Source organism: Oncorhynchus mykiss, chromosome 3 (genome assembly GCF_057628025.1).
Source record: "Oncorhynchus mykiss isolate SJ-2025 chromosome 3, ASM5762802v1, whole genome shotgun sequence".
NCBI lineage: Eukaryota > Metazoa > Chordata > Actinopteri > Salmoniformes > Salmonidae > Oncorhynchus > Oncorhynchus mykiss.
The window spans coordinates 70757618-70780851 of NC_143024.1; the positions used below are offsets into that span (position 1 = coordinate 70757618).

Genomic DNA, 23234 nt, shown 5'->3' on the forward strand with positions numbered 1-23234 from the left:
TCACTATGGGGTAGAGCAGAGGTGATAAAGACTATTATAAACTGGTTGGTTAAAACCCTGATTGGCTGACAGCATACCACAGGTATGACAAAAGTTATTTTTACAGCTCTAATTACTTTGGTAACCACTTTATAGTAGCAATAAGGCACCTCAGGGGTTTGTGGCATATGGCCAGTATACCACGGCTAAGGGCTGTATCCAAGCACTCTGTGTTGCGTCGTGCATAAGAACAGCCCTTAGCCGTGGTATATTGGCCATATTCCACACCCCCTCGTGCCTTATTGCTTAAACATCCTCCCTAGACCATCGTTCCTCAGTACTGGTTTAAAGAGAGCCGTAGTTTATTTTCTGGATTGTTGTGGAAAGATAAGAAACCAAGCACGAACTGTGCATGTCAAGAAGCAAGGGTGGATTAGGTGTTCCTGAGTATTTGTATTACTTGTCTTATAATGCAAGATACCAATTGTCATGGGGTTATAAACATGGAGGAATAACAGGCCGCTGGGAGTGGCTAGAGGAAAACATTCTAACAGAACATAGCAATTTGATCTCAAAATAATCATTATGGTATTAGCTCAAGTTCCATTGGAAAATAGATAATCCACTACTTGAGTTTTCATGTGAAGTGGCAAAGATGCGTCATAAAAGGTTATCAATGGAGCATCTCTCCCTTCGTGTCCAATATGGAACAACCCATTGTTTACTGCAGAGAGAAAGACATAGGTTAATATTACCTGCCAACGCCAAAACATCAGTCAGGTGGGGCAGGTAGTAAGGGATGGTGATGTCAAACCAATTAAAGAGTTGATAGCAACGTTTGGCCTGAATTACATACAATTTCTGCCCTATTTACAGATCAAAATCAATAATACAATTTATTTCTCAAAGGGTATTGATGTGGGATCTAAAAGCGTGATGGACAACAAACAGAGGGGCCGGGCTGCTAATGGGAAGGGAACCGTTTCTGCCTTATACAAGCTTGTTGGCCTCTCCTCTCCAAACAACATCCTTACTCCATTACATTGGGAACAGGACTTGTGTGCATCTCTGACCGCAGTACAGTGGGATGCAATACGGAAAAACACAACATCTATATCCCGAATGTGTAAGGTATCAAATGAATCAAATTAAGGTTTTGCATATTACACCTAACAGGTTGAAAAAAAATGAATCAAAGCCTTTCAGATGTGGGTTGTTATGGCTGCGGTGGGGTTGGTACACTAATGCATCTGTTATGGAAATGTCCAGCTGCTAAAACATTTTGGACCGAGGTAGATATGTTGTCTGGAATTTTGAATGCATGTATCCCACATTGTCCTGTGTGCCTGTTAGGTGTATGGTGGACAATATCCACCCTAGAACGAATTGGAAAGAGAGTAGACCACAGTGCTTCAGCATGGACATTTGGTTAAGGAAATTCATGGATTTATTGACTATGGAACAAGCAGCGTCGGACTTCCAGGACTATGACAATGGTCTCGGGGACATTATAGGAACATATGTAAATCAAAAAGCATAGCCTAGTATATTATTTGTATGTGAATGGCGTTGAGCTTACACCAGTCCAGCCGACACTTGGCATTGCGCATGGTGATCTTAGGCTTGTCGGACAGGGTCACAGTGTCTCCCGACCCCTCCTGTCTCAGCCTCCAGTATTTATGCTGCAAAGTTTGTGTTTGGGGATAAGGTCAGTCTGTTATATCTGGAGTATTTCTCCTGTCTTGTCCTGTATGAATTCTCTCCCTCTCCTTGGACCATGCCTCAGGACTACCTGATGACTCCTTGCTGTCCCTAGTCCACCTGGCCGTGCTGCTGCTCCAGTTTCAACTGTTCTGCCTGCGGCTATGGAACCCTGACCTGTTCACCGGACGTGCTACCTTGTCCCAGACCTGCTGTTTTCAACTCTCTAGAGACAGCATGAGCGGTAGAGATACTCTGAATGATCAGCTATGAAAAGCCAATTGACCTTTACTCCTGAGGTGCTGACCTGTTGCACCCTCTATAGCCACTGTGATTATTATTAATTGACCCTGCTGGTCATCTATGAACATCTTGGCCATGTTCTATTATAATCTCTACCCGGCATAGGCAGAAGAGGACTTGCCACCCCTCATAGCCTGGTTCAGCTAGATTTCTTCCTAGGTTCCGGCCTTTCTATGGAGTTTTTCCTAGCCAACGTGCTTCTACACTGGCATTGCTTGTCGTTTGGGGTTTTAGGCTGGGTTTCTGTACAGCACTTTGTGACATCAGCTGATGTATGAAGGGCTATATAAATACATTTGATTGATTGTGTGTGGCTACTCGGCCATGGAAACCCATTTCATGAAGGTCCCGACGAACAATTTTTGTGCTGATGTTTCCAGAGGAAGTTCGGAACTGGGTAGTGCCTGTTGCAACCGAGGAGACGATTTTTACGAGCTACACGCTTCAGTACTCGCCGGTCCCGTTCTGTGAGCTACACAAAGAGCTGTTTAGCCCTCAAAGGGGAAGGTAAGCTGACAAAAGAGATACGTAGTAATTGGCTTTACTTCATTAACAGAATTGTACAAACAAGAACAGGTTCTGACCAATTCTCACAGCCTATGTGTCTAAGATAGGGGAGTGATAAGATCTTTAAAGAATAAACAGAGGAAACTAGATTTCTGCCTGGCTTTTAGTGACCTAAAGTTAATGAGCCAGTAACAAATCACTCCTCTGTGCGGTATGTAAAGAGGTTACCGGACAGAGTAGAAAATTACCAGTTGAATAGTATGATTCAACTCAAGCATTTATACAGCACTAGACTTCAACAAAACCATTTTGCTCCAACATTACAGACTGACTTAGACCAACCATATGCTTTAGTTCACCGTTCGACAGAGAAATTTGAGGGCAGCTTAGATGTCACAAACAACTCATATAAACACAGGAAGCGATATGAACTTAACTAAAATATCACAAAGCTGAGGTAGCCAGCCAATCATAGTTGAGCGTGGTGACATCAATCTCTGGGCTCTGACTTGGCTCTGTCCTAGTCAGCAGTGAGGAGAGAACCAGAGCCATAATCATAGAGGCTGATGTCTGGAGACGCCAACTCACAGATAGGCAGGGGTTCCCTGAGAGAAGCCAGGGAGCAGAGCCCTGAGACAGAGTCCTCATCCAGCCTCTATATTCCAGACCTGGGTTCAAATATTATTCGGAATAATTTCAAATATGTCACATATGCTTTCTTGAGCTTGCCTGTCTTAATGGACCAATAGAATAGTGCCAAAACTGCACACCCTGACAATCTGGCACTCCAGGCAGGCATGCGCAATCGCTCAAAGTATTTGAAATATTTCAAATAGTATTGGAACACAGGTCTGCTCCATTCATCCACCCCCCCCCCCAAGGGAAGTGGCAGCAGCCAGTTGAATCTCCTCCCTGGAGCTCTGAATGTTCTGCCTCATTTGAGACATCTACATTCTTCAGTGATGTGACTTATGGATTGGTCAACTCAGGGCTTTGTGGTGAGGTTGCTGTATCTGTGCTGCTGTTTTTGAGGCAAGGGCTAAAATGAATTGGCTAAGCACAGGCTCCAGCAGTGAGTTTAGAAACAATGAATGATGTATCTGCAGATTGCTTAAGTGCACACTTTCTGTTTGTCTAAGCTAAGTGTAAACATGCACTTTTAGGGAGAGTGAAGCTGAGGGAACAATAACACGGCTGAACCACGACATTGAGACTGAGGCAGAAGGGGCAAAATCCAGTTACACATTCAAGCATAATGTGAGTTTCAAATACATTGAGAATATATTAAATTATATAACTCAGCTATGGCTAAACCCAGTTTAATATTTGCTGAGGGAGAACTTACATAGATCTCATTGTGGTCGAAGCGGTTCCTCAGGTTCACGATGAAGGAGTCTTCGTTGAGGGGTTCTAGCAGGACCATGTCCCCCACCCCTATCATGTTGTCCAGAAGTGACGTCTTCACCTCCATCTTGGAATCAGCAGTCCCCCCTGTAAAGAAGAATAACAAATGGAATACATTAGACACAGGCCGTGATTTTAAAGCAAGAGAACAGGGGATGAACATGGATATTGCTGGCAAAAGTAAGTTGTTGCTATAGATTACATTATCTGCGGTCTGTTAGTCAATGCATCAACTCCAGAACTTCAGTCATGAACAGTTTTGGTGAACTCAGTTTTGGATCAGGTGCTCATCCTTGTGCAGTGATAATCTAATCTGGAATAGTGATGCATATGAGGGCTTGATTGGCAGTCCACCATTTTATAGTAGTCCATAGTACAATTGTAATCCAGCTGTGGTCTGTCTGGAGAGTTTGTGTCAAAGACAGTCAGTGCCACTCCCCCAACCCCCCAGCCAAACCCCCCCCCAACCCCCCAGCCAAGCCAACCCCCCCCCCCCCCATCCATTTATCCCTGTCCAGACCAGATAGCATGCTCCCTGCTGATCCAATCGCTGTAATCCCCTCACATTAACTTGCCTCATCCAGGTCCATCATGGTATTTGACTTATACAAATGTCTGTCTTACATTGCACTACATACTGAAATGAATGCCCACAGACTACTAGACTATTTTCCCAGCTTGATGGCACCAACTCTGTGCTGTACAGTATGATGCAGGTAAAAACAAAACGTTCCCAAAAATGCTGACACAGTCACAGCATGTTGCAGTGTGTTATCACACTATGCCAATATTACAAGACACCTTTGAAGAAAATAACCCAAACTAACCCAGAAGCCCATGTTTGTGCGTAGTGCTCGTTTCTGCTGATCTAAAGAGCTGGGTTAGAAGGGGGGAACTGAACAATAGACGATGAGCACATTGCTTCACCCCAGCCCATCTGTTACAACAGCGCACAGTGTTTGGGGTAGAGCAAAGCCATGTATCAAGGCCTTGAATGTCCCTAGGCCACTCTTTATCTCCATCCCTATAGCACTAGGATTAGTGTCCACAGGAGATGGGGAAAAATGGGGAAAAAACTGCAACCCCCAGCAGTGTCTTTGTCTCCAGTTTTCTGGTTCGGATCTCTCCCCTTCTTTCCAAATATTACCCCCGGTTCGCTGTTAAGCAGCTGGGACAGAAAGCTACTGGTTGCAGATCGCTCCCCAGGTTTCGTGTCTCTGAGGTCATTTGAACAGGGGGAGGGGGCTCAGTGCACCCCCCAAAATGGCACCATATTCCCTATAGTGCACTACTTTTGACAGAGCCCTCTGGTCAAAACTAGTGCACTATTATAGAGCAGTGATTCTCAACTGGTGGTTCACGACTCAAAAGTTTTGAATGGTCGTGGGTGTCTGAGTAAAAAAAATAAAATCAACTTTTTGGGTGGGTATTTTTATTTATGACAAAATACTAAATTCTGAACTTTGATGAGTTAAACCAGATATAAAGTGTGTAGAAATTCAAATGTTTATACATTTAACCTCTGAACAAGTTTTCAATCACATCATTTTCAATACAGAGCTAATAGCAGCAATATTTTGGTTGATTTTGTGGTTTCAGACTTTATAAAAATGTTTCATTAAGAATATGGGTAAAACGTAATTGACAATGAAAGAAGTGGGCATGTTGTTACCTTGTCATACAATTGTTACATTTCCTATCAATATAGCAATATAAATCGTTATCCAGATAGCATTTTGATTATTATTTTTTGCAATGCGAATGAATATTGAGTAGCAACTGAGACAACATGGTTGAATTTGGGTCCTGGGACAAAACCAGTAGAGAATGAAACACTGCGATAGAGAATAGGGTACCATTTGGAACATAGGCTCTCTGAGGAGCAAACCCAACCCCAACTCTGCCTCAAGCCATGCGAACATTCATGGACCACCGGGAGGTCAAGTGTGAGGTCCGTTCTTCCATTACATAATTCCCTGAGGAATCTCTCAAGTCCACTGTGTGCCGAGTTGTGAGGTTTGAACAGGCATCTCGCAAGCAGCCAATCAAACGGCCTCAAACCAAACAGTCGCTGAACACACACATCCCGCAGAATTTGAGATGGCTATGTTTAGAACTGTTTGTTATCGGCTGATCAAGAGCTCCTCTGAAGACCTCAGGCTATAGGGCTTAATGGACTTCTGGTTCCACAGACAGCAGTTTATTTGATTTAGCATCAGCACCCCAAAGTCTAATTCACTTAAAAGGCAAAACGGCCCAGAACTATATAAGTGAGCATTGTATGTATAGTATACTTCTCCAGGTGCATGTAATGCAAGGACACCAACAAGGATCAGGTGCGTGGCAGAAGAGACAAATCTGGATGAGCTACTGCCCTGCCAGCCTGGTAGCCTAGTACCCCAGGTTCAGACATCCCTGCCAGGCAGCACCATTAGCGGCCATATCGAATCCTATTGAGAGACAATGGGAGAAAGAGGACAGAGGCATAGAGAAAGAGGACAGAGAAAGGGAGAACAAGAGAGGGGCATAGAGAAAGAAAGGACAGAGGGAGAACGAGAGGCATAGAGAAAAAGGATAGAGAGGAAGAATGAGAGAGGGGCATAGAGAAAGAAAGGATAGAGAGAGGGAGAACGAGAGAGAGGCATAGAGAAAGAAAGGATAGAGAGAGGGAGAACGAGAGAGAGGCAGAGAGAGAGCTAGCCAGATAGCCACCTACCTTCCATAGTATTAGTTTTAGGGGATTTTTGCCTGTTAAACTATCTGGTTAGCTACATTATTACGATTCACATGAAGCTAGCTACCTGAGTTAGGAAGTAAAACATTTGCTTTGTGTTCATTTTTTTCCATCTCTATTGCCATGGTGCTGGCTGGAAGAAGGTTCAGTGGATGGGTATGTCCACAGTAAATCAATAAGGCTAACTGGCCAGCAAGCTAGCCACAAATAATTGGTAGCTCGCCAGTTACCCACGAAAAATGGCACCTACCCATGAACCCCCTCAATTTCCATTTACTGTAACCATACTCGTCACACACTGAGCACCGACTGACAGACACAAGACGTTGAAAAGTATTTGAAATTTGCTCAGTCCAAATCTGAACCAATTGTAGCAGTCTGTGTCACAAGTTAAGACAACACAGTACAGTGCAAAGAAAAGTAGAGTATGTCAGTATAATACATTACTTACTGTAGATTAGAGTTGAGTACAGTACACTGGACTTTGATAACCAAAAGAGACTTTCAAACTCAAGGGGTCATAACATAGCCAACGCCACATTCTTTCTGCAGACATCTTTGAATCTTAATTTTGGAAAACGTGGTCACAAACTGAGGGAGATTTCGCAGTCATTCGGTTACCAAACTTTACATCTGCACTGTTCGAGTAAATGTGTTTTTCATAGCCACGGGAAGTAGGGGTTCTGAAGTACCCCCTGATAAATCACAATTAATAATGTTTTTTTTGTAACAATGTCTGTGGAAATTGTTGAAATTAGTCCTTGTGCATAGAGTTCTATCATTTGTTTAACTTCGCAATCAATGGTTTTTGTTTGGCATACTTTTAAAGTGAAAAAGATTGGAGCCTCTGCATCATTCAGTTACCATGGAATTGCCCCATATGCAAAGTCTACTTAAATGTCTATGTTACATGGAGGTCTTGGTCCTGTGATTACAAAGCAAGTCACCTAGAACATATTGGTGCTGGCTCACCTCCAGCGTTTGACATTGCCCCATATTTCCAGACTAAAGTAGAGAATATATCATTTAAAGATTCCTGGAATGGGACCATGAGTAATTTACCATTTGCATATGGTGGTATGAACTGTAAAAGAATCCCCCTCTCCCAGCCCAACAGACAGCCTCAAACACACAAAGATCTGGCACTATTAGTATTATTACAATAAATACAGAAAAATACACATGTAAAAGCTTAATTACATAAAAGGAATATTAGTGAGAATATAGCCATAATAAAAACAAAAGAAAGGAGAATGGAATACATTTGAAAAGCCTAAAATTGAAAAATACATTGAGAGCGGAGCCTCAAACATACACACAAAGATCTGGCACCATGCTACCGCGCTATACAGACAGCGCTCATTGACTAGGCTACATTAAAAACGATGCTATACAGACAGCGCTCATTGACTAGGCTACATTAAAAACGATGCTATACAGACAGCGCTCATTGACTAGGCTACATTAAAAACGATGCTATACAGACAGCGCTCATTGACTTGGCTACATTAATAACGATAGCTATACAGACAGCGCTCATTGACTAGGCTACATTAATAACAATAGCTATACAGACAGCGCTCATTGACTAGGCTACATTAAAAACTATGCTATACAGACAGCGCTCATTGACTTGGCTACATTAAAAACTATGCTATACAGACAGCGCTCATTGACTAGGCTACATTAATAACGATAGCTATACAGACAGCGCTCATTGACTAGGCTACATTAATAACGATAGCTATTCAGACAGCGCTCATTGACTAGGCTACATTAATAACGATAGCTATACAGACAGCGCTCATTGACTAGGCTACATTAATAACGATAGCTATACAGACAGCGCCCATTGACTAGGCTACATTAATAACGATAGCTATACAGACAGCGCTCATTGACTAGGCTACATTAATAACGATAGCTATACAGACAGCGCTCATTGACTAGGCTACATTAATAACGATAGCTATACAGACAGCGCTCATTGACTTGGCTACATTAATAACGATGCAGATGTGACCAAATTTTTAAAAAAACTAATTTTGTGCACAAATATGTTAACAACCCTGATAGTGGGATAATGTAAAAATGTAAACAGACATGGATTGCGTATGTGTGCCCTTCAGAGGGTGAACGGGAGAGAAAGGAAGTAGGTGCCAGACACACAGTTCGATTCCCAGAAGCTCACGCACGTGTGACTAAGTCGCTTTGGATAAAAGCATCTGCTTAATGACATTATATCATGGCTATATTCCCACTAATATTCCTTTATGATATTAAAATTAGTATTCTTCTGACTTTATTATAATAGTTCATGGTTGAGCATTTACCATGCTCAATGCAAATATGAAGCTTGTTGGGACGCAAATCATTTGACAGCTGCAGTTAGAGATTGAGATGATTTATTCCCTTTTATTTATTCCCTTTTATTTATGAAAAGAAATGGATACCGGTCTTTATTACCTTCGATCTATGTCTGATATTTTACCTTAAATTGATTTGTATATTATGGTGTTCCTGTTTCAGAAAGGCTACTGTAAAATGTACTTTAGTTTATGTATTGCCTACCTAAATCATTCGTTAATACATTTAAGGTCCTTCAAAATAAAAAAAATACCTATCCTAGACATTAGAAAGTAGAATATAAACTAGATATAGGCTACTGTGGGTGGAGTAGGCTAAATAATTACAACCAAATATGCCTAATTAAAATGATAAAGGACATGACAAATACAGACAATGCAGAGAGCTTGTGGCTGAGCAGAACCAGAACAAAAAAACTGGAGTGAGAGAAGGGCGACACCATTTTTAAAAATTTGCTTTAATTACGCTCTGCTCCTTGCTTCAAACTTGCGAATTCACATGCTCTGGCATTAAAAACAGCCCTGCTTTAGACTATCAAAGACTTGTCAATGAATAATCATATCAATGGATGGAGTGAACAAATGGCTGCAGGAACCATTACTCGTTCTGATAAGTTGCATACCAAATGAGGCCTAATTAGACAAAAGATCAATGAAGCCGCTCAACCACGATACCAAGCCGCTCGACCGCGATACCAAGCCGCTCGACCGCGATACCAAGCCGCTCGACCGCGATACCACGCCCCGACACCAAGCCGCTCGACCGCGATACTTCCAAGAGTCAAAGTTTTTTTTTTTTCTTGCCTTGGGCTTCGTTAGTATCGTTGTAAGAAAACAAAATATGAACGATCGGATTTCACTTATTTTGGAAAATAGCCCTAATGTTGAAACAAACGTTGTCATCCAGGCTTTAAAAAATAACCAAGAGTTTAGTCTAATTACTGTTTTCACTTGCCATGGAAAAAATATTGTGATACTGGCATCGTCACAACCCTAGCATGTACATGTCTCTACATAAACCCTGCAAGATACTTTTACTTAGCCTCACTTCAACACAACTTGGTAGACTTGCACATTCCTAAATGTCTCCTTTCAGTCCTTCCCTGCACTTATCAGGGATGCAAACTGCTGAGGGCCCAAAAATGTGACACTTTCTTTTTGCACTGAAACATGCAAATAAAATCCCTGCTAATGGGAAATGCAGGTTAACTAATTAAACAACAAAGAATATGATCTACATGATCAGTCTCTGTGTGTAAAATAAAGTGGTTAATGTGAACCTAACTCACAGCTATAAAAACATGTAAAGAAAGCAATCCAATGTAATTTGTTGCCTAGACTTTACTGCAAATGACACTCAAGTCTTGAGAAAAAAAACAATACACTAATATTGCAGTTAGCAATGAAAGCCTTTATAATGGAATGCTTGTAACCACCCACATAAATATTGCACTTGGGGAAAAAAACATCTTAAAGTAGAAAAATAAATTAAATAAAAATGTATAATCCCCCCTCACTCACACACGTTACTATCAAGTTCAACACAACAAAGACTTTCTGCCTGTGGACATCTGTTCTACAATGTGCCAGCAAAAGTGAGAAACAGGGAAAGTGTGTGGTGTTCCTTTCACCTCTATAGTGGCATCCAGTTTAAGCCAGGCCCAGCTCCATTTGATCCCTGAATCCACTTAACAAGCAACGCCTAATTTTCACCTAATTCTCTCATTCTGAAAATTAACCACATACTGTAGAGATAAACCATTAGTTAACAGATCGTGGTTAGTTCGTTACGGCAAGGAGTCGTATACCATTTAATACTATAGCGAATTGGTTAGGTTACTAATGTTAGCTCATCTGATGTTGTAACGTTAGTTAGCTAGCTAACGTTAGCTGTCTTGCTTTGCTAGCAAGCAAATTTTTCACACCATATGCTCAAATATTTGATCAGATAAAATGGCTAATGTTGCTCAACATTTCTCTGGCTAACTAACAAAGAATTCAATCCAGCTAGCAAGATACTTAATGCTGATACTTGTTCCACCACACTTTCTCCCTCACCTCACACTTTCCAAATACCAGTAGTTTTTCAGTTACAGCTCATGAAGTACACTTCATCACCTTCTCAACCCCGTCTCCTCACCACCGTCTCCGTGGTCAGGCTTTTCACCCAACGTTACCTCTATCTTTCAGGGGACTTGCTGCTTTAACTGGCAAGCGGACTTTCCGCTTTAACTGGCAAGCGGACTTTCCAGAGAGCGAACTGATACTGTAACTAGTAAATTGGTTCTCTTCTTTCTTCAGTTGCGTGCTGCGCTGCAATCTGTTGTAAATGATTGGCTGAGCCTTACATACAGCCAGTATTGCTCCGAACGAGCATCACTCGTTAGTTTACAACCAGTAGTGGTGATACATTATTCAATTTCTGTTAGTCACTTGTCTGTGGAACGTGTTCAGTTTGTGTCTCAGTTGATGAATCTTGTTAAGTTCATACAAATATTTAGACATGTTAAGTTTGCTGAAAATAAAACACAGTTGACTGTGGAGATGTAAATGTTTTTGCTGAGTTTACAATAAAAAACATTTAGAATTAAAGGCAGGTAAAATAGCAAGTGGGCTAGGTGCTAAATGCATTTTAGATTGCGACAAGGACTATGAAAAAGACAGTCTCTAAAAGTGGGTTTTTAAGGACCGTTTTAGTGTTGGAGCTCAGAACTCAGATGGTCAGGGAGAGCATTCTATAGACAAGGGGCAAGGGTGCAGAAGGCTCTGCCAGCCATAGTTCTGAGACAGTCAGAGAGATAGAACATAATGCAAGCCCAACTTTCTCCTACAGGTAACCTCACCCCTGGTCAGTCCTGCATCTTTGAATACAATAAAGCTCCTCATTCAGAAAATAACAAACAAATAGGCCTATATTGCTTATTTGGACACTGTCAACAAACCTCCAAAACGAGCTTCAACGCCATACAACACTCCTTCCGTGGCCTCCAACTGCTCTTAAATGCTAAATGTATGCTCTTCAACCGATCGCTGCCCGCACCCGCACGCCCGACTAGCATCACTACTCTGGACCCTTCTGACCTAGAATTTGTGGACAACCATAAATACCTAGGTGTCTGGCTAGACTGTAAACTCTCCCACCCGTAGCATGCACTCCAGCAGGTATATTTCACTGGTCATCCCCAAAGTGAACACCTGCTTTGGCCGCCTTCCCTTCCAGTTCTCTGCTGCCAATGACTGGAACGAATTGCAAAAATCACTGAAGTTGGAGATTTATCTCCCTCACTAACTTTAAGCGCCAGCTGTCAGAGAGCTTACCAATCACTGCAGCTGTACACAGCCCATCTGTAAATAGCCCATCCAACCAACTACATACCTCATCCCCATATTTGTTTTTCTGCAAACCAGTATATCTACTTGCACGTCCTCATCTGCACATATATCACTCCAGTGTAAAATTGCTAAATTGTTATTACTTCGCCGCTATTGGCCTATTTCCTTACCTCCTTACTTTATTTGAACACACTGTATACAGATTTTTCTATTGTGTTATTGACTGTAAGTTTATCCCATGTGTAACTGTTGTTGTCTTTGTCGCATTGCTTTGCTTTATCTTGGCCAGGTCACAGTTGTAAATGAGAACTTGTTCTCAACTGGCCTACCTGGTTAAATAAAAATAAAATAAATATTTTAAGCACCAGCTCAATTACACCATTTAAAAATGTATGCCAATTCATTTAAATCCTTATGGGCAAATTAGACAGACAGATATCCTCTGATATAAGCTACAGTAGAGCAGAGGTTCTTAGATTTCTTATAAAATGTAAAGGTCAGGCAACAGGTCCGGGTTAAAAGACAACTCATAGATAAGTTGAATAATGAGTAGAAAGTGCTCAATTCTGCCGAGTCAGGAGGAATAAGGATTATGACCTACCTGGAGGAAAGAGTTATGGACAGACAGCTGAAAGAAATTAGCTGAACACAATTCTCTTCTGACAAATTCATGACTAATGACATGACTAATGACATACAGCGCATTTGGAAAGTATTCAGACCCATTGACTTTTTCCACATTTTGTTAGTTACAGCCCTAATCTAAAATTGATTAAATAGAGAGAATTCCTCAATCTACATACAATACCACAAAGTGAACAGGTTTAGAAATGTTTGCACATTTATAAAAAATAAAAATAAAAATGTAAATAAGTATTCAGACCCTTCGCAATGAGACTCAAAATTGAGCTCAGGTGCATCCTGTTTCCATTTATCTTCCTTGAGATATTTCTACAACTTGATTGAGTCCACTTGTGGTAAATTCAGATGATTGGATATGATTTGGAAAGACACACCTGTCTATTTAAAAAATAAATGTAACCTTTATTTAACTAGGCAAGTCTAGATAAGGTCCCACAGCTGACCGTGCATGTCTGCAGCATTCAAAGTCCCAAAGAACACAGTCAACTACATCATACTTAAATGGAAGAAGTTTGGAACCACAAAGACTCTTCCAAGACTGAGCAAACTGAGCAATCAGCAGAGAAGAGCCTTGGTCAGGGAGGTGACCAAGAAACCAATGGTCACTCTGACAGAGCTCCAGAGTTCTGTGGAGATGGGAGAACCTTCCAGAAGGACAACCATCTCTGTACCACTGCACTAATCCAGCCTTTATGGTAGACTGTCCAGAAGGAAACCTCTCCTCAGTAAAGGCACATGACAGCCCGCTTGGAGTTTGCCAATAGGCACCTAAAGACTCTCAGACCATGAGAAACAAGATTCTCTGGTCTGATGAAACCAAGATGGAACTCTTAGGCCTGAATGCCAAGCGTCACAAAACCTGGCACCATCCCTATAGTGAAGCACAGTGGTGGCAGCAGCATAATGCTGTGGGGACGTTTTTCAGCAGCAGGGACTGGGAGATAGGATCGAGGGAAAGACGAACGGAGCAGCGTACAGAGAGATCCTTGATGAAAAGCGATCAGGACCTCAGACTGGGGTGAAGGTTCACCTTCCAACAGGACAATGACCCTAAGCACACAGCCAAGACAATGCAGGAGTTGCTTCGGTACAAGTCTCTTAATGTCCTTGAGTGGCACAGCCAGAGCACTGACTTAAACCCGATCAAACATCTATGGAGAGACATGAAATTAGCTGTGCAGCAATACTGCTCATCCAAGCCGGCAGAGCTTGGGAGGATCTGCAGAGAAGAATGGGAGAAACTCCCCAAATACAAGTGTGCCAAGCTTCCAGCATCATACCCAAGAAGACTTGATGCTGTTATCACTGCCAATGTGCTTCAACAAAGTACTGAGTAAAGGGTCTGAATACTGTAAATGTGATCGTTTTTTATTTTTAATAAATTTGCTTTGTCATTTTTTGAAACCATTTTACAATAAGGCTAACATGTGAATACTTTCCGAATGCACTGTATAAGCTACAGCTTTTACATTCCCTGTCTGAGCACTGCCTGGGGCAATAGGAACATTAGGACGACTTCTATTTTATTTAATATTTAAAACATACAATACAGTAAAAACAGGGACCCGAACCAGTGACCTATCGGCCACCGGCCCAAGCTCCCAACCGCCAGGACACCAACCCTCCAAGATCCTCTCCCAGTTCAAAGCTGCTAGAATCTTGACTAGAACCCCAAAAATGTATCATTTTACTCCAGTGCTAGCCTCTCTACACTGACTTCCTGTTAAGGCAAGGGTTGATTTCAAGGTTTTACTGCTAACCTACAAAGCATTACATGGGCTTGCTCCTACATCTTTCCAACTTGGTCCTGCCGTACATACCTACATGAACGCTACAGTCACAAGACGCAGGCCTTCTTACTGTCCCTAGAATTTCTAAGCAAACAGCTGGAGGCAGGGCTTTCTCCTATAGAGCTCATTTTTTATGGAATGGTCTGCCTATCCATGTGAGTGACGCAAACTCGGTTTTGACCTTTAAGTATTTATTGAATACTCATCTCTTCAGTAGGTCCTATGATTGAGTGTAGTCTGGCCCAGGAGTGTGAAGGTGAACGGAATGGCACTGGAGCAACGAACCGTCCTTGCCCTCTCTGCCTGGCCGGTTCCTCTCTCTTCACTGGGATTCTCTGCCTCAAACCCCATTACAGGGTCTGAGTCACTGGCTTACTGGTCCTCTTCCATGCCGTCCCTAGTATGGGTGCGCCACTTGAGTGGGTTGAGTCACTGACGTGATCTTCCTGTCCGGGTTGCCCCCCCCCCCCGGGTTTGTGCCATGGGGGAGATCTTCGTGGGCTATACTCTCCCAGAATATTCGATCTCTCTCTGCAGATTTTTCAGTGACGTAGTTTCTTCATGACTGACAGAACAGTGAGCCAATCAAGGCGCAACCAGATAACATTACCAACACCTACGCGCCGTATTTTCCGCTGGCTTCCCCACCACTACAGAAAGCACTGAGCTAGGCTGAAACACCTACATTTTAGAGCTACCTTACTCAAGAAAGCAAAAGAAAAGAGACCCATGTTTTTACACGGCTTCATTAACTATTTTTTTTTTTTTTATATAATTTGTTTTCTCTCCTCGTTTGCAAACTGTTGTGTGACAATGTCAAAATAACATGCAAAACAGGCGGACTCTGCCCCACCTACCCTGAATGACGGGTCGCCTATGGTGCACGTTTGAATGCGAGCGTGCGTATATGCATATGCAGTTCAGAATAGAAATGACTTGTATTTTAACAGCAATGGTTCTAACCTAGACTTGTTTTCAACAAGAACTTCTACAGTAAAGATGTACAGTAGGCCTGATAATTTTTCATCTTCATCTGTACTGTTACTTAGGGTTGCATCAGTAGCTACTATTTGTATTCATTTACATCACTGTCAATGACATACTTTATTTTGAAGGCTAACCGCAAAGTCCACTATTGTGGCTAATCCTTATTGTGGCTAGCTTCACATAGATAGTTCTTATTTGATTAATGGTGGACGAACCTGTCTTATTAATTAGGGTTATTTTAGATGACACCTAGCTATATACACTGCTCAAAAAAATAAAGGGAACACTTTAACACAATGTAACTCCAAGTCAATCACACTTCTGTGAAATCAAACTGTCCACTTAGGAAGCAACACTGATTGACAATAAATTTCACATGCTGTTGTGCAAATGAAATTTGCAGTCGGAGGCCAAGCAGTTGCCACACCAGGCAGTGATGCAACCTGTCAGGATGCTCTCGATGGTGCAGCTGTAGAACTTTGAGAATCTGAGGACCCGTGCCAAATCTTTCCAGTCACTTGAGGCAGGTTTTAGGTTTTGTCATGCCCTCTTCACAACTGTCTTAGTGTGCTTGGATCATGTTATTTTGTTGGTGATGTGGAGGCCAAGGAACTTGAAGCTCAACCTGCTCCACTACAGCCCCGTTGATGAGAATGGGGGTGTGCTCAGTCCTCCTTTTCCTGTAGTCCACAATCATCTCATTTGTCTTGGTTACGTTGAGGGAGAGGTTGTTGTCCTTGCACCAGACGGCCAGGTCTCTCAACTCCACCCTACAGGCTGTGTCGTCGTTCATCAGGCCTACCGCTATTGTGTCATCAGCAAACTTGATGTGTTGGAGTCGTGCAGTCATGAGTGAACAGGGAGTACAGGAGAGGACTGAGCACGCCTTGGTAATCCTTCTGGCTCCATGACCCCAATGTTGACCTGTTTAAAGGTCGTACTCACATCGGATGCGGAGAGTGTGATCACACAGTCATCCGGAACAGCTGATGCACTCACGCATGTTTCATTGTTACTTCCCTCGAAGGGAGCATAGTGTCTTGCAAAAGTATTCACCCCGCTTGGCATTTTTTCTATTTTGTCCAATTACAACCTGGAATAGGTTCCCCAAAGTCAATACTTTGTAAAGCCACCTTTTGCAGAAATTAAAGCTGCAAGTCTCTTGGGGAATGTCTCTATAAGATTGGTACATCTAGACAATTGGCTTTTCAGTAGGAGCAAGAGGAAAAATGACTACCTCTGTCTTTTACGCAAGAATCACTCTGAGAGCCCTCAGCTGGCCACTTACGCAATGTAGTCGTTTACGCTCATTCTTCAAAATAAAGGCCTGAAACTACATCTAAAAGCTGTAGACACCTTAGGGAAGCCACAGAAAAAGGAATCTGGTTGATATCCCTATCAATGGGCAATATGGATGCATAGAACGATCGGGGTTTCAAAATAAGAGTCACTTCCTGATTGGATTTTTCTCAGGATTTTGCCTGCAATATCAGTTCTGTTATACTCACAGACAATAATGTTATAGTTTTTGAAACTTTAGGGTGTTTTCCATCCTAAGCTGTCAATTATATGCATTATCTAGCATCTGGTCCTGAGAAATAGGCGGTTTACTTTGGGAACGTTATTTTTCCCAAAATAAAAATTGTGCCCCCTAGTTTCAAGAGCCCATAAAACGGCAGCCATTCACTCCGGTGCCATGAGAGGAGTAGAGAGGATATCCCAACATCTGTAGCCTAGCCTTCTGTGCTGGTCTCATACTTCAAAAGCATATTTCCTGGTGGCCTATCCAAAATTCCACACTGGAGATGCAAACCAGGAACAGCAGGCATCAGGAGAGATGGAACATGAGCATTCCCAGATAGAACATGAATGTTCCATGATGGAACAGGGAATGATCAGGGAACAAGGCCTTTAATAAATCACAGTTGAAGTCGACAATCATATAGAACTTGACGCAACATGGATCTGTCAGTGATTGCCTGGCTGCGGTCAGAGCTAGAACTCAAATGGCAAGCACTGCATCTCTCTACTCAGACAGTAGAGCTGAGCCGGTAGTGCTGCACCTCTCCATCACCCTCACAACCACCCGTCTTGAGCCAGAGCTAATACACAGTGCACACACCTCAGTAGTACTCACCACAGGCAGATCAGAGCAAGCACCATTCATCACCATGGCTGAGGGACTTTGCTCCTAAACAACGTGGCAACTAGCCTAGAGGGCAAACACATTGTTCTGGATACAGATGAGGGTTGAACACAACAGGATAAACTATGCAAACACTAGACAAATACACATTTCCTTATCAAATCATTTCACCTAGCTGTTTTTCCAAATCAATAATTTTTTATCCCAATGGGTAAATTAATAGCTATTAAGACAGGAACTCCCCAATTGTAACAGTGTTTTTTGTTTGCATGTCAAACAAAAAACAATGATTGCAAAGTTAAGCAAACAATACAACTACAGAAAACAGACAATTTTACAAAAACACATTTACTTGAACAGTACAGATGCAGAAGTTTGGTAACAGAACTGGTGCACATCACAAAATAGATGGCATCAAGAGGGGAGGAAAATTGTGTGGATATATTGAAGCAACATCTCAAGACAGTCAGGAAGTTAAAGCTTGGTCGCAAATGGGTCTTCCAAATGGACAATGACCCCAAGCATACTTCCAAAGTTGTGGCAAAATGGCCTAAGGACAACAAAGTCAAGGTATTGGCGTGGCCATCAAAAAGCCCGGACCTCAATCCCATAGAAAATTTGTGGGCAGAACTGAAAAAGCGTGTGCGAGCAAGGAGGCCTCCAAACCTGACTCAGTTACACCAGCTCTGTCAGGAGGAATGGCCAAAAATTCACCCAACTTATTGTGGGAAGCTTGTGGAAGCCTACCTGAAATGTTTGACCCAAGTTAAACAATTGAAAGGCAATGCTACCAAATACTAATTGAGTGTATGTAAACTTCTGACCCACTGGGAATGTGATGAAAGAAATAATAGCTGAAATAAATAATTTCTCTCTACTTTTATTCTGACATTTCACATTCTTAAAATAAAGTGGTGATCCTACCTGACCTAACAAAGGGAATTTTTACTAGGATTAAATGTCAGGAATTGTGAAAAACAGTTTAAATGTATTTGGCTAAGGTGTATGTAAGCTTCCGACTTCAACTGTAAATAAATATCTACTTAGTCTCAAATAAATAATGTAACATGTTCAATTGGGTTTAAATAATGCAAAACCAGTGTTACAAAATACCATTTGTATTTCATGTACCTTTGACTTTACACTTTTGTGTAAAGGGTAGTTGTGAAATTGTTAAATATTACTGCATGGTCGGAACTAGAAGCACAAGCACTTCGCTACACTCGCATCAACATCTACTAACCATGTGTATGTGACCAAAAAAATGTAATTTGATTTGAATGTTCTAATAGGTACTTTAGTATTGCCAGCCTAATCTCGGAAGTTGATAGGCTTGAAGTCAAACAGCGCAATGCTTGAAGCATTGCGAAGAGCTGCTGGCAAACGCAGGAAAGTGCTGTTTGAATGAATGCTTACGAGCCTGCTGCTGCCTACCACCGCTCAGTCAGACTGCTCTATCAAATCATACTTAATTATAATAAAATAGCTTTTTTACATGGCACATATTGCACTTTTACTTTCTTCTCCAACACTTTGTTTTTGCATTATTTAAACCAAATTGAACATGTTTCATTATTTATTTGAGACTTAATTGATTTTATTGTTGTATTATATATATTAAGTTAAAATGAAAGTGTTCATTGTTCATTCAGTATTGTTGTAATTGCCATATATAATTAATCAGTATCGGCTTTTTTTGGTGCACCAATAAATCAGTATCGGCGTTGAAAAATCATAATCGGTCGACCTCTAATTACAGCTAGCATAATGTTTACACTAAATATATAGAATATTTTTTTAAATCATAAGTTCTACCACAAAATAAATAAATCATAGCCTGTTTGGAAATGACTAACAATTCAAATATTGCCTACACAAGGTAAATTTACCTCGATTTTTCTTCAACTTCTGGACATTACATCTGGAACAACTGTCCACTGCAGCCATGTGCTTCAGTGTAACAATATGGTAACTAAATTAACATTCTCTTGAAAAAAATATTTGTATTTGTTTTATATTATTATTTTTTATATAAAATCTTCAAAATTGACCCGAGGACATGGAAGTGCCCGTAGTTGCAGAATCACCCAGCAAGCAATTTACCCTTGGCTCATTGCAACCACAAGGACCTTTTGACACTGCACTCACGTAACAGGGGTTCAGCCTGCCACGCAGTTTCCTCATGGATTGCAATGTAATTGGCCATAATCGACATCCAAAAAGGCTGATTACCGATTGTTATGAAAACTTGAAATTGGCCCTACTTATAAATCAGTCGACCTCTAGTTGTTATGACAGTGTGCATTTGGATGTCCTATTACTTTGGGTCTTTTGGCAATGAATAGCTGAGTCGGCGATAGCAAATATCCTTCATCTTATCATGTCTATTTTTATTTTTATTTCACCTTTATTTAACCAGGTAGGCTAGTTGAGAACAAGTTCTCATTTACAACTGCGACCTGGCCAAGATAAAGCATAGCAGTGTGAACAGACAACAGAATTACACATGGAGTAAACAATAAACAAGTCAATAACACAGTAGAAAGAAAAAAATAGTATATACATTGTGTGCAAAAAGCATGAGGTAGGCGGATAATTACAATTTTGCAGATTAACACGAGTGATAAATGATCAGATGGTCATGTGCAGGTAGAGATACTGGTGTGCAAAAGAGCAGAAAAGTAAATAAATATAAACAGTATGGGGATGAGGTTGGTAAATTGGGTGGGCTATTTACCGATGGACTATGTACAGCTGCAGCGATCGGTTAGCTGCTCAGATAGCCGATGTTTGAAGTTGGTGAGGGGGGTAAAAGTCTCCAACTTCAGCGATTTTTTGCAATTCGTTCCAGTCACAGGCAGCAGAGAACTGGAAGGAAAGGCGGCCAAATGAGGTGTTGGCTTTAGGGATGATCATTGAGATACACCTGCTGGAGCGCGTGCTACGGGTGGGTGTTGCCATCGTGACCAGTGAACTGAGATAAGGCGGAGCTTTACCTAGCATGGACTTGTAGATGACCTGGAGCCAGTGGGTCTGGCGACGAATAACATATACAATACCTTTATAACAGTCACCTGGGTTCAACTACTTCATCCGAACCAGTATCTTTCATAGCAGAACTTCAAACATACAGTAGCTACTGATATTCAAGGGTAGAAACTAGAATCATTGTGTGGACTTTCCCTTACTGTTGTTAGGAAACTTGTGACACAGAAGACCCTATGCCATAAACATAAAAAGTTGAGTCCTGTAACAAAGCAGCGCACAATTCTCCTTTGTATGAAGGAAGCACAGCGACAACATATTGGGTTAGTCAGGTCCCAGACAAAAATAGACAGCATGAGACCCAGACCCTGGCTGCAACTGAAGCTTCATTAAAAATGCAGACCTAACCCAATTCTGGTTTATGTTTTTGGGACCTTGCCTTCTGCAAAGCATTAGTTTTCCATGCTTCAAAATTCCAAGTTCCTATAGAGTGCAAGCCTGGCCCTGGATCCAAAGGGAATTCCGGCAGGAGGAAAAGCATAGAGACTTCCCAGAGATTCTCCTGTCTTGTTTCTCAGAGAACAACGGGGGCTTTTTAGGCTTTAGAGTAGATGGTGTGTAGGCTAGTAAAACACTTCAATCTCCATTACAAATCTGTGTGTGAGTGTATTTCATTCCGGGATATTTCATAGGAGATGCAATGTAAGTACATTATTCTGGCGTGAAATCACATTCTTATGCATAGTGGACTGAAGTGTGGAGCAGTGTAAGGGCAGTAACATTGATAGCCTAGTCTAGTGAATACATGAAATCTCCTTAAGACATCTGCTTTGTTTTTAGAGTTGCACTGTTATTTTTTTCCACCCTTGTCCTACAACTTTGCATTTATGTATCGCTCTCTTGTTGTTGTGTTCGAGCATACTGACCACAGATGTTTGAAATCCCTAGAGTGCATTCTTAATTAACAATACAAAATCGCCACAGATTTTGACAAGGTGAGACGAGTAACAAAAGTAGACCCACCCGCTCCCGGTAGCAGCCTACCCACTTCTCTTTTCCCCTCACACGAAAAAGAACAAGAGCTCAGGAATGGTCGAAACGATTGAGTGAAAAGTACAAAACAATCACACATACAAGCTACACGTAGCCTATTCAAAGACAAATAAATGCAAGGATGCTTGAAACATTTAAAGGGATAGTTTAACGCTAAATAAAGATTTCACGTGGCATTAAAATTCCACAAGTAATACAAATCAACTAAAGAAATTACAGAATATGCTAGTGCTATGTGAAGATCTTGAACATAAAAGCTCATGAGATTGGTGGCATTAGTGTAGGTTAAAGAACGAACGGGTTGTATGGCCATGTATATGAATGGGCAAATAGCCTACTGATTAGAAACATTTTGGAAAGGAGAATTCTAGCTATAAAAAAAAAGTCAGATTATGCAACCAACGCTGAATTGTCAATTACAAAGTAACACCAACAAGTGATAGGCTTGCAAAAAGTTGCAAACAATGGCTAGAACTTTTTGTGTTAGGCTACTCAAGAAGACAATGTGGAAAATGTTGAGAATAAAACTATTCTACTTGCCTCCGAATTGGAAATGTTGTCCCCTAAATACACTCTGGAGGACAATATAGAATCCCGGAGATATCTCTTCAGATGAAAAAAGTTTCCTCTATCCCTAAATTCTGCACGCGTGTCTCATCCGGCTATGAAGACTTCCACTGGAGCACTAACCGATAGGGACTACGGGCAAAGGGAGTGGCTAGCTGCACACGTGCTGCTACGCGCCCCTCAATCACTTTAGGTGAGATTTTAAGGGAGAGAAAAAATGCCTCAGCTCTTCACAACGGAGTCTGAGTCTCAGCATCATCATAACTATCATAACTCATTGCCAGGATGAGATGAAGGCATTTGACAGTGCAATATCGCCCTCTTGTGACAAAACAAACAAACAAACACTGTGGGGAGACGAAATTGGGACGCGTCATCAGTTCCTCTTATGTTAGTCATTGCAAACCTTAGAGAGCTATTTATAATTTATCAGAGTCCAGATCAACAAGCCCATTACAGCTAACGCTTTTTTATTTAGATTGTTTAGCCCATAGATATTGTTGATTTTTTTTGTCAGATCTATACACATTAGACATGGCAAAATGTATAGAATTGCAAGAAAATGTGCTTTAAAACTGCAAAATGTTCTTTGCACCGCATTACAAAATCTGTAGGAATGCAGGAAATAAGCTTTAAACCTGCAGAAATCTCTCCACCAACAGGAGTGTGAACAGTTTGTGTCATGAACAGTGCTTATGCTGATAGAAATAGACGTGGGAGGTGCAGAATGTTCCCCA

At 41.5% G+C, this 23234-nt stretch overlaps 1 protein-coding gene across 5 annotated transcripts in view; it reads right to left on the reverse strand.

Moving 5' to 3' along the window:
- Nucleotides 1–22784, reverse strand: part of LOC110520290 (unconventional myosin-Ib) — a 147609-nt gene extending 124825 nt beyond the window's left edge. For all 5 annotated transcript variants that reach the window (XM_090230061.1, XM_021597487.3, XM_090230060.1 and 2 more), the window contains exons 1-2: nucleotides 22471–22784; nucleotides 3836–3981 (exon numbers count right to left, since the gene is read on the reverse strand). In XM_090230061.1, the coding sequence (XP_090086187.1) occupies nucleotides 3836–3961 (126 nt within the window). In that variant the 5' untranslated portion in view covers nucleotides 3962–3981; nucleotides 22471–22784. The remainder of the gene's footprint in view (nucleotides 1–3835; nucleotides 3982–22470) is intronic.
- Between the last annotated feature and the right edge of the window lie 450 nt (nucleotides 22785–23234).